General features: G+C 44.4%; 1 protein-coding gene across 9 annotated transcripts in view; it reads left to right on the forward strand.

Annotated features, from left to right (window-relative positions):
- The first annotated feature begins 223 nt into the window (after positions 1-223).
- Positions 224-12,878, forward strand: part of ubr4 (ubiquitin protein ligase E3 component n-recognin 4) — a 216,145-nt gene continuing 203,490 nt past the window's right edge. For all 9 annotated transcript variants that reach the window (XM_072245454.1, XM_072245455.1, XM_072245456.1 and 6 more), the window contains exon 1: positions 224-384. In XM_072245454.1, coding sequence (XP_072101555.1) covers positions 251-384 — 134 coding nt within the window. In that variant the 5' untranslated portion in view covers positions 224-250. The remainder of the gene's footprint in view (positions 385-12,878) is intronic.

Consider the following 12,878-nt stretch of genomic DNA (forward strand, 5'->3'; position numbering starts at 1 on the left):
AGTTAATTAAGTTTAAAAATGTGGGAAAACAAGTCGAAAACATGATTCGCCCCCCCCCCCCTCCCCCCTTGTTCTGATGAAGTGAGACCTATGTATTTCGAGAGCTCAATAGCCGGGAAGAGCTGAAGGTCTCGTTGCTCGGAGGGTTTGGCAGTCCGGAACCGCTTGCGCTGCGCACCAGCGGTGTAACGCGCCTGCGCATGGTTCTTCTCGGAAGGTTCAGTCCGTTGCACTGGTCTGCCCACGGAAGATGGCGCAGAACTCGGCTTCGGCCCAGCAGCCTGATCCCGACTGGAGTGCCGCCGTCCGCCCGCTTCTCGCTGCTTCCTATTCCACCTTTGAGCCGCGAGATATTTCTCAGCTCTTCAGCTCGGTCATAAACAGGTAACGTGAGAAATCGTGTTTCACAGACGGCCAGGGAGGAGGAAGCCGACTGGGTCAGTCCCAGCATCAACCCTGGGCCGTCGGGCTTCCCGTTGCTTCTGTGGCCGTACGAGACCACTAGCTGCACATACGGTCTTTGATTCTAACGGGGTATCTGAGCGAATGTCAGGATACAGCTGCAAATCCCTCGGCCTAAAACAACAGCCGGGAACTTTCTAGAATACGATGGAAAGGAGGGGAGGTGCCGCGGTGTTTTACAAACCGCACCCCTTGTTCTTTAGCATTGATAGAATTTATGCCCTTCCGGCTCTACAATACTCCGCACCCTTATTCTGTTTTCATTTCATAACGACTTGCATATAAACAATGCGATTATCCCCCAACGTTTCACTAATTACATTTGGATTGCGATCAGTGGCAGAAACGCGGGGATGCCCAGAGAAGTGGTTTTAATGAAGGTCAAAGGAGGCGGTAGGGTTTAGGGAAGGGATTTCAGGAGCCAAACTGCCTGCCTCGGCCGCCAGTGGCCGGGACTTAGAAACAAAGAACGTTCAGGAAGCTGGGGTAGAATGATAAAGTTCAGTCAGTTGGATAAGATTGATTTGAAATAAGCTATTTAGCGCCTATATTGCTTGCTCATCAGACATGAACAGTGCTATATAATTTTTAGTGATTGGCTGCACCGGAGTTGTATTACTCCTGTGATTTTCTTACTGGCAAGATCCAAATTAATGAAGTTCGTGTATCTAGGTGCCTGGTAATCTGGAGAGTTTGCACAAGTTCCCTCCCAATATTTCCAGAGGCTTGCCACAAATAAATGGAGCAAGCCAGAGGAATCTGCATCACTGAGTATTTTTCTCTACTGGTTAAAACTCTGAGACAGTCAGTATCGGTGGAAAGAAAAATCATTTTATTATCTCTCAAAGCAGGAAAAGTTTAAAAATAAAATATTACTGTGAAGTCATGGGGGGGGGGGGGAGAGGAGAGTTAGAAAAAATTGCAAAATGATGGGGACCAGGATAAATTCTTCTTTCTTTCTGTCTCATATTTTCTCCAGGGGTGGTCATTAGGTAAATACAAAATGTCTGAAAGGGTGTTTGGGGGGGAAAGCAGAGAGGTGGTTTCTGCCAAATTGCTCTCACAACAGAAGGTATAGAACCAATAGTGAAATAGTCTTCTCTGGCTGTAATCGTTAGAGCTTTATAAAAAGCCTTAACCTAGATCTCCCGAGAATACCAAGATGGTCATCCTTCCTGCCATTGTTTCTCTTTCTCCACATCTTTCTGTTTTAATTTGCAGTCACTTCACAGTCGTCCAGTCTTGTGTGTTCCAGGACTAAAGAGTAATGCCATCAGATAATTATTGCTTTTGTTTTGCTGAGTATTCTTTACCATTCTTATGAATCCTTTCATATTTTTTCTGTATGCTTGTATTTTGTTCCTCTATCTGTCTTGTACAGAGTCTTCCTGTTCATTTGGAGCAGTGGTATCACAAAATATTCACTCACGTTTATATTTATATAAAAGCCTAGATTTTCTGCTCATAGTCATACTTTATTAATCCCGGGGGAAGTTGGTTTTTGTTACAGTTGCACCATAAATAATAAATAGTAATAGAACCATAAATAGTTAAATAGTAATATGTAAATTATGCCAGTAAATTATGAAATAAGTCCAGGACCAGCCTATTGGCTCAGGATGTCTGACCCTCCAAGGGAAGAGTTGTAAAGTTTGATGGCCACAGGCAGGAATGACTTCCTATGACGCTCAGTGCTGCATCTCAGTGGGATGAGTCTCTGGCTAAATGTACTTCTGTGCCCACCCAGTACATTATGTAGTGGATGGGAGACAGTGACCAAGATGGCATGCAACTTAGACAGCATCCCCTTTTCAGACACCACCATGAGAGAGTCCAGTTCCATCCCCCACAACATCACTGGCCTTACGAATGAGTTTGTTGATTCTGTTGGTGTCTGCCACCCTCAGCCTGCTGCCCCAGCACACAACAGCAAACATAATAGCACTGGCCACCACAGACTCGTAGAACATCCTCAGCATGTTAAAGGGCCTCAGTCTCCTCAGGAAATAGAGACGGCTCTGACCTTTCTTGTAGACAGCCTCAGTGTTCTTTGACCAGTCCAGTTTATTGTCAATTTGTATCCCCAGGTATTTGTAATCCTCTACCATGTCCACACTGACCCCCTGGATGGAAACAGGGGTCACCGGTACCTTAGCTCTCCTCAGGTCTACCACCAGCTCCTTAGTCTGTTTCACATTAAGCTGCAGATAATTCTGCTCACACCATGTGACAAAGTTTCCTACCGTAGCCCTGTACTCAGCCTCATCTCCGTTGTTGATGCATCCAACTATGGCAGTCATCCGAAAACTTCTGAAGATGACAAGACTCTGTGCAGTAGTTGAAGTCCGAGGTGTAAATGGTAAAGGAGCTGTCGGCTTTGGAGTTTGCTCCAAACAATATATAGTATTACTAATGCTACCAAAGGACTGTAGATCTCCCTATAATAAGATCCTAGTATCTCAGATATTGGTAGGCTGTGTTATTAATTAGAGATCTTTTGTGAGTGCAGTTATCCATAACAATAGATCCCAGTCTCCTGATCAACGGTGATCCCTGTTGATGGGGAGGGGGTGTGAGTTAGTGACAGTAATGCTACTGAATATCAAGGTACACTGATGACACTTTCTTGCTGAATGTGATGTGTGTTGCAATTGAGAATTTCCACTTGGGTTCAAAGTTCATAGTAAATTTTATTTTCAGGGTACATGTATAATAACATACAACCCTGAAATTCTTTTTCCTGTGGGCATACTCGGCAAATCTATAGAATAGTAACTATAACAAGATTCAGTGAAAGATCAAGTAGAGTTCAGATGATGACAAACTATGTAAATACAAATATAAATAAATAGCAATAAATAATGGGAACATGAAATAACAAGATAAAGAATCCTCGAAGTGAGGTCATTGGTTGTGGGCACATCTCAATAGATGGACAGGTAATGTAGTTACTGCATTTGGAGATCAGTTCATCTTCTACTCACTTAACTATTCTCAGTAACAGTGTCCACTGATAACCAAGTTCAGTACAGCAAATCGCGATCTGCCTCTGATACAGCAGCCTTGCCCCGAGATAATTGTTGTGCGGAGATTCTGATGGTAAATGTGTTAATACTTCTGCTGCAACATTGCAGAATGGAGGCTGTGCCAGTGTTTTGTGATGGATTTTAAAAAATTTGTGGAATTACTGTGAATATCGGCAGGAATGTTCTGCCTGATGTCTGAGAACATTTATTTCTAGGCAAAATCATTACATGCAAAGTATTTCAATTCTTTCAATATAGCTGTTCAAGTTGGTTGTCATGCTTTCTGCAGTATAATTATGACTCCAGTTCAACCAAACATAAAAGATTTATCCTGAAATTCTGAATGTGTTAGTGAAGATTATTTCCTCTCCAATAACTTCATAAGACCTGACATCAAGATTCTGGAGGCTGGATGGCTTGTGGAGGATCATTAACAGCAGTTTTCAGTCTCAGTTCCTCGTGCTGCATTTATCCAAATAAAGGGCTTTCAACTTCAAAATCTCAATATGGACTTTCAAGGTACACCAAAAGTGTGTTATTTTGATCAATATTTTAATATTGATTACTAAAGGGTGATATATGTGGTCTGTGGATGCAAAGCAATTCAAAAATATTCCCCACCCTTTTGTGTAATGCTTGATATGGGCAGACTCTGGACTATGTCTGTCTTCATCAGGCAGCTGGTTGTGGAGATGTTAACTGACTACATTAAAGAGAATTTTAATTGTGATCTTCAATTCTGAACAAGATAATCACCTGTTTAATTTAAAAATGGATCTATACAAATGTGTTACCTGCAAAATTCAAGTGAGAAAGTCAATATTGTCTCAATTGCTGACTAGAACACAGATGTGGCAGCAGTTACACTTATCATCCTTTAGGTTAAATTTTGATTGAAATTTACAGTGAGGCCCTAGATTATTTTCTTAAAGCATTTGAATTAGGAATAAAGGAAGGTAAATGGGATTGTGATGTCTGACTGGATTGATCACTGGAACAGGGTTATTTTGATTGTTATGTGTGGCCAGTATCTAATTTCTTAGTAAGAATCACAGCATAATGTACTTGGGAATTGTATATTTTTCCACATATATCATCCTTTAGTAATCAATATTAAAATATTGATCAAAATAACACTTTTTGTTATCTTGTAAGCACATATTGAGATTTTGAAGTTGAAAGCACTTTATTTGAATATATGCAGCATTTATAACACCATAGATAAATTAATGGTGGAAGCTAATGTGATCTAATAGATATTACAGAAACGTTGCAAAGGGATGAAGGTTAGGAATTGAATATTTCATGACTAACCTTTAGAAAGTCAAGCAAAATAGAACAGAAGATGGGATGGTACTCTTATTAAAGATTGGGATAAAATAGTAAAGGAAGTCTTTAGCTCAGAAATTCAGAGAGTAGTCAGTTTAAGTGAAGCTAAGAAATAACTGTCTGAGAATGTTGGGAGTTATAGAAAGGCCTCCAAAGGTAATTGGAATGCAGGAAAGTATAAATCAGGAAATTAGAGATGCGTATAGCAGTGAAATAATTGGAGACTTTAATTGATGTATAACTAATGTTAACTAATAGCTCAGAAACTGTGTAGCTTGGGTTGTTGATGGTGGGTTGAGTTGTTCTCTCATCTTGGCAATCCATTTGCGGACGTTTTGTCACCATATAAGGAGACATCAGCCTTTACCTAATAGAGTGGGCAGTGACTGTTCATGGTTTTCTGCTGCTGTAGCCCATACACTCCAAGGTTCAATGTGTTGTGCGTTCAGAGATGTTCTTTTGAACACAACTGTTGTAACATTGTCGCAAGCACATGGATGTCAGCCAGAGAGAGCACCGAGGAGAGTTTAAAAGGAGACGGTTATTTCTTCAGCGGTTTGATTGGGGCATGACTGCGCAAGCGCGTGGACGTCAGCCCGTGAGAACAGCGAGAAGAGTTTAAAAGGGGACATCTTATAGAGCGGGCGACAGAGTAGAGGGAGATAGAGTAGGAAGGCTTTGGCTCAGTGGGTCGAGGCAAGGTAGGTTGCCTGTGTAGAATACAGACAGGAAGAATGTGTGTGAGGCCGGTGTTCTGTAATAGGTGTCAGATATGGGAAGTCTGGAAGACTCCCAGCCCCCTGGACAGCCACATCTGCGCTAGGTGTGTCGAGCTGCAGCTCCTTGGGGACCACATAAGGGAACTGGTGATGCAGCTCAATGACCTTCGTCTGGTCAGGGAAAGTGAGAAGATGATAGAGAGGAGCTATAGGTATGTAGTCACACTGGGGCTTTGGGAGTCAGATAAGTAGATAACAGTCAGGAGAGGGAAGGGCAGGAGTCAGACGCTAGAGAGTACCCCTGTGGCTGTACCCCTCGACAATAAGTACTCCCGTGAGAGTACTGTTGGGGTGGGTGGCCTACCTGGGGGAAGCAACAGTGGCCACGCCTCTGGCACAGTGTCTGGCCCCGTGGCTCAGAAGGGCAGGAAAAGGAAGAGGATGGCAGCAGTGATAGGCGACTCTATAGTTAGGGGGTCAGACAGGCGATTCTGTGGAGGCAGGAAAGAAACACGGAGGGTAGTTTGCCTCCCAGGTGCCAGGGTCTGGGATATTTCTAACCATGTCCTCAATATCCTAAAGTGGGAAGGAGAACAGCCAGAGGTCGTGGTACATATTGGTACCAATGAAAACAACAGGAATTCTGCAGATGCTGGAAATTCAAGCAACACACATCAAAGTTGCTGGTGAACGCAGCAGGCCAGGCAGCATCTGTAGGAAGAGGTGCAGTCGACGTTTCAGGCCGAGACCCTTCGTCAGGACTAACTGAAGGAAGAGTGAGTAAGGGATTTGAAAGTTGGAGGGGGAGGGGGAGATCCAAAATGATAGGAGAAGGCAGGAGGGGGAGGGATAGAGCCAAGAGCTGGACAGGTGATAGGCAAAAGGGGATACAAGAGGATCATGGGACAAGAGGTCCGGGAAGAAAGACAGGGGGGGGGGGACCCAGAGGATGGGCAAGAGGTATATTCAGAGGGACAGAGGGAGAAAAAGGAGAGTGAGAGAAAGAATGTGTGCATAAAAATGAGTAACAAATGGGATACGAGGGGGAGGTGGGGCCTTAGCGGAAGTTAGAGAAGTCGATGTTCATGCCATCAGGTACCAATGACATAGGCAGCAAAAGGGAGGAGGTCCTGACAGCAGACTACAGGGAGTTAGGAAGGAAGTTGAGAAGCGGGACCACGAAGGTAATAACCTCGGGATTACTGCCTGTGCCACGTAACAGTGAGTATAGGAATAGAGTGAGGTGGAGGATAAATGTGTGGCTGAGGGATTGAAGCAGGGGGCAGAGATTCAGATTTTGGGATCACTGGGACCTCTTTTGGGGCAGGAGTGACCTGTACAAAAAGGATGGATTGCACTTGAATCCCAGGGGGACCACAATCCTGGCAGGGAGGTTTGCTAAGGCTATTGGGAGAGTTTAAACTTGGATTGCTGGGGAGTGGGAACCAAACTGAAGAGATGAAGAAAGATGTAGAGAAAGCTTGGAGACAGTGTGAGAGGGTGGATAGACAGGTGATAGAAAAGGGACGCGCTCAGACCAATGGTTTGACGTGTGCCTTTTAATGCAAGAAACATCATGGACAAAGCGGATGAGCCTAGAGTGGGGATCAGTAGTTGGAGCTATGATGTTGTGGTCATTACAGAGACTTGGATGACTCGGGCAGGAATGGTTACTTGAGTGCCAGGCTTTAGATATTTTAGAAGGGACAGGGAGGGAGGCAAAAGAAGTGGGGGTGTGACACTGTTGATCAGAGACAGTTTCACAGCTGCAGAAAAGAAGGAAGACATGGAGGGATTGTCTACGGAGTCTCTGTGGGTAGAAGTTAGGAACAGGAAGGGGTCAATAACTCTACTGACTCTTTTATAGACCACCCAATAGTAACAGGGACATTGGGGAGCAGATAGGGAAACAGGTTCTGGAAAGGTGTAATAGTAACAGGGTTGTCATGGTGGGAGATTTTAATTTCCCAAATATCGATTGGCATCTCCCTAGAGCGAGAGGTTTAGATGGGGTGGAGTTTGTTAGGTGTGTTCAGGAAGGTTTCTTGACACAATATGTAGATAAGCCTACAAGGGGAGAGGCTGTACTTGATCTGGTATTGGGAAATTAACCTGGTCAGGTGTCAGATCTCTCAGTGGGAGAGCATTTTGGAGATGGTGAGCACAATGCTATCTCCTTTACCATCGCATTGGAGAGGGATAGGAACAGACAAGTTAGGGAAGCGTTTAATTGGAGTGAAGGGAAATAGGAGGCTATCAGGCAGGAACTTGGAAGTATAAATTAGGAACAGGTGTTCTCAGGGAAATGTACGAAAGAAATGTGGCAAATGTTCAGGGGATATTTGCGTGGAGTTCTGCATAGGTATGTTCCAGTGAGACAGGAAAAGGATGGTAGGTTACAGGAACCGTGGTGTACAAAGGCTGTTGTAAATCTAGTCAAGAAGAAAACGGCTTATGAAAGGTTAAAAAAAACTAGGTAATGATAGAGATCTAGAAAATTATATGGCTAACAGGAAGGAGCTTAAGAAAGAAATTAGGAGAGCCAGAAGGGGCCATGAGAAGGCCTTGGCGGACAGGATTAAGGAAAACCCCAAGGCATTCCACAAATATGTGAAGAGCAAGAGGATAAGATGTGAGAGAATAGAACCAATCAAGTGTGACAGTGGAAAAGTATGTATGGAACCGGAGGAGATAGCAGAGGTACTTAATGAGTACTTTGCTTCAGTATTCATGACGGAAAAGGATCTTGGCGATTGTAGGGATGACTTGTAGTGGACTGAAAAGCTTGAGCATGTAGATATTAAGGAAGAGGACGTGCTGGAGCTTTTGGAAGGCATCAGGTTGGATAAGTCACTGGGACAGGACGAGATGTACCCCAGGCTACTGTGGGAGGCAAAGGAGGAGATTGGTGATCCTCTGGCGATGATCTTTGTATCATCAGTGAGGACGGGAGAGGTTCCAGAGGATTGGAGGGTTGTGGATGCTGTTCCATTATTGAAGAAAGGGAGTAGGGTTAGCCCAGGAAATTATAGACCACTGGGTCTTACTTTAGTGGTTGGTAAGTTGATGGAGTCCTGAGAGGCAGGATTTCTGAACATTTGGAAAGTCTTAATATGATCAGGAATAGTCAGCATGGCTTTGTGAAAGGCAGGTCGTGCCTTTCGAGCCTGATTGAATTTTTTGAGCATGTGACTGAACACATTGATGAAGGTAGAAGAGAAGATATAGTGTATATGGATTTCATCAAGGCATTTGAGAAGGTATCCCATGCAAGACTTATTGGAAAAAGTAAGAAGGCATGGGATCCAAGGGGACATTGCTTTGCGAATCCAGAACTGCCTTGCCCACAGAAGACAAAGAGTGGTTGTAGATGGGTCATATTTTGCATGGAGGTTGGTGACCATGGTGTGCCTCAGAGATCTGTTCTGGTACCCCTACTCTTTGTGATTTTTATAAATGATCTGGAAGAGGAAATGGAGGGATGGGTTAGTAAATTTGCTGATGACACAAAAGTTGGGGGTGTTGTGGATAGTGTGGAGGGCTGTCAGAGGTTACAGCGGGACATTGATAGGATGCAAAACTGGGCTGAGAAGTGGCAGATGGAGTTCAACCCAGGTAAGTGTGAGATGGTTCATTTTGGTAGGTCAAATGTGATGGCAGAATATAGTATTAATGGTAAGACTTGGCAGTGTGGAGGATCAGAGGGATCTTGGGGTCCGAGTTCATAGGACACTCAAAGCTGCTGCGCAGGTTGACTCTGGTTAAGAAAGCATACAGTGCATTGGCCTTCATCAATCGTGGGATTGAGTTTAGGAGCCGAGAGGTAATGTTGTGGCCGTATATGACCCTGGTCAGGCTCCACTTGGAGTACTGTGCTCAGTTCTGATTGCCTCACTACAGGAAGGATGTGGAAACCATAGAAAGGGTGCAGAGGAAACTTACAAGGATGATGTTGCCTAGATTGGGGAGCATGTCTTATGAGAATAGGTTGAGTGAACTTGGTCTTTTTTCCTTGGAACGATGGAGGATGAGAGGTGACCTGATAGAGGTATATAAGATGATGAGAGGCATTGATCGTGTGGATTGTCAGAGGTTTTTTCCCAGGGCTGAAGTGGCTAGCACAAGAGGGCGCAGTTTTAAGGTGCTTGGAGGTAGGTACAGAGGAGATGTCAGGGGTAAGTTTTTTACACAGAGGGTGGTATGTGCATGGAATGGGCTGCCGGTGATGGTGGTGGAGGCATACGATATGGTCTTTTAAGAGACTCCTGGACAGGTACATGGAGCTCAGAAAAATAGAGGGCTATGGGTAACCCTAGGTAATTTCTAAGGTAAGGACATGTTTGGCACAGCTTTGTGGGCTGAAGGGCCTGTATTGTGCTGTAGGTGTTCTGTTTTTATGTTTCTGTTTGGTTACTTGAGTTACTGTCACCTTCCTGTCTGCTTGAACCAGTCTGGCCATTCTTCTCTAACCTCTCAGCAACAAGGTAATTTTGTCCACAGAACTGCTGCTCATCGGATGTTTTGCTGTTTATTGCAGCATTCTCTGTAAACTGTAGAGACTGTTGTGCATGAAATCCAGGAGATCAACAGTTTCTGAAATACTCAAACTATTTGTCTGGCACCAGCAATTATTCCATGGTCAAAGTCACTTAGATTACATTTCTTCCTTATTCTGCTGTTTGCACGGAACAACATTTGAATCACTTGACAATGTCTGCATGATTTTAGCATAGAGTTGATGCCACATGATTGATTGATTATATGTTTGCATTAAAGAGCAGTTGTGTCTAAAAGTGGCCGTGGTGTGAATTTCAGCATTTCAGATGATACATAATGACATCCTGGCTGCAGGTAGCACAGCCCCTGCAACTTGAGATTTAAAATTTATTAGTCCATAATGAGTCATTTCTATTATTTGCTTAGGTAAGTTAATTAGCTCATTTAACCAATTTCTGACTACTTTTAATTGCTTCTGAGGCAGCAATTCTTTATGTGAACTTTCTGTTTGGCTCTTAGCAGTCTCCATGGATTTGTTGGTTAGAATCTATCTGAAGGGGAACTCTTTTCTGTCTGTGCGCTGGCAGTTATAACTGCAGCATAATTTCATGTCAGAGGCTCAGGCACTTCGCTCGTGGCTAAGAGTGTGTTAAATATCTTTGTTAGGGCCTGTGCAATTTCTGCACTAGCCTCCCACAGGGTCCAAGGGAACACCTTGTTAGGTCCTGGGAATTTATCCACTCTAATTTGCCTCAAGACGGCAAGCACCCTCTCCTCTGTAATCTGTAGTGACCTCACTGCTGCATCTATAGATTTTATGTCCATCTCCAAGAGTAAATACTTACGATCTCCACCTGCTCTTTTGGCTCCACACACGGGTTATCTCTCTGATCTTCTAGGGGCCGAATTTTGTCCTTGGTATCCTTATGCTCTTATATCTTTCGAAGTTCTTCGGATTCTTCTTCACCTTGTCTGCTAGAGCAACCTTGTGTCTTCTTAGATGCCTGATTTCCTCCTTAAGTGTTCTCTTGCAATTCTTATACTCAAGTACCTCATTTGTTCCTTCCTCCTTATATCTGCTATGCACATTCTTTTTTTTCTTAACCAGAGCCTCAATATCTCATGAAAACCAAGGTTCCATAAACCTGTTATCTTGGCCTTTTATTCTGACAGGAATTTCCAAACTCTGTTCTCTTAAAATTTGACTTCTAATGGCCTTTCACTTACCAAGTACACCTTTGTCAGAAATCAGCCTCCACACTTGCCCCAAACACGAGGAAATCTGCAGATGCTGGAAATTCAAGCAACACACACAAAAAGTGCTGATGAATGCAGCAGGCCAGGCAGCACCTATCGGAAGAGGTACAGTCGATATTTTGGGCCGAGACCCTTCGTCAGGACTAATTGAAAGAAGAGATAGTAAGAGATTTGAAAGTGGGAGTGGGAGGGGGAGATCCGAAATGATAGGAGAAGACAGGAGGGGGAGGGATGGAGCTAAGAGTTGGAAAGTTGATTGGCAAAAGGGATACCAGGCTGGTGAAGGGGGAGGATCATGGAATGGGAGGCCTAGGGAGAAAGAAAGGCGGGGGAGAAGCCCAGAGGATGGGCAAGGAGTTATAGTGAGAGGGACAGAGGGAGCCATCCCCTCGCAATTCCTCCATCTCCGCCGCATCTGCTGTCAGGATGAGGCTTTTCATTCCAGGACGAAGTAGATGTCCTTTTTTTTTTAGAGAAGGGGGCTTCCCTCCCTCCACCATCAACTCTGCTCTCAAATGCATCTCTCCCATTTCACGCATATCTGCTCTCACCCCATCCTCCCGCCACCCCACTAGGAATAGGGTTCCCCTTGTCCTCAGCTACCACCCCACCAGCCTCCGGGTCCAAACCCAAAATATATTTCTTTGTAACTTCCGCCACCTCCAATGGGATCCCACCAGTAAGCACATCTCCTCTCCCCCCCCCCACTCTTTCTTTCCACAGGAATTGCTCCCTATGCAACTCCCTCCTCCATTCGTCCCCCCATCCCTTCCCACTGATCTTCCTCCCGGCACTTATCCTTGTAAGTTGATCAGGACAGGTCTTTGGTACTTGGTCAGGTACCCCATCTGGGTCAGATGTTTTTCATGGGTTCACCATCGTGAAGGCTGCTTGTATGTTGGCTTCAGAGACTGAAATTATAGGATCTTTGGGGGATATGGGAATTCGTGATGGTTCCTCCATGTTTTGATGGTCAAAGTGAGCATAGAAGACACTAAGCTCATCTGGAAGTGAAGCCCTGCTGTTTCCTATGCCGCTTGATTTAACTTTATAAAAGGTGATAGTATTCAAGCCCTACCACGACTGTCAGACATCCTTAGTTTATTCAGGTTTGGTCTGGAATTGCCCGAGAGATGGCATTTCCAGAGGTTGTATCTGGACCTCTTGTAGTTTTCTTGATCACCAGACTTGAGTGCCTCTGTCTGGCTCTCAACAGAATTTGGATCTCATCGTTCATGCAGGGTGTCTGGTTGGGGAAGACTCTGGATGATTTTGTGGGGACACACTCATCTACAGCTGATTTGAGAAAGTCCGTTGCAACCATGATGTATTCATTCAGGTCTCTAAATGAGTACTTGAACATGCCCAGTCCACTGACTCAGAAGTAGTCCTATAGCCGCTTCTCACAACCACCTCCTTGTAGTCCTAATCTCTGGAGCTTCACTCTTTAGCCTCTGCTTGTAAGCAGGTAGGAGAGGGACAACCAAGTGATCAGATTTCCAGAAATACGCTCTGGGCATGGAACAGTTGGCCTTCCTTATCTTAGTATAGCAGTGGTCTAATGTATTGGGACTCCTAGTGCTACAGG

The sequence above is a fragment of the Mobula birostris genome, chromosome 27 (genome assembly GCF_030028105.1).
Source record: "Mobula birostris isolate sMobBir1 chromosome 27, sMobBir1.hap1, whole genome shotgun sequence".
Taxonomy (NCBI): Eukaryota; Metazoa; Chordata; class Chondrichthyes; order Myliobatiformes; family Myliobatidae; genus Mobula; species Mobula birostris.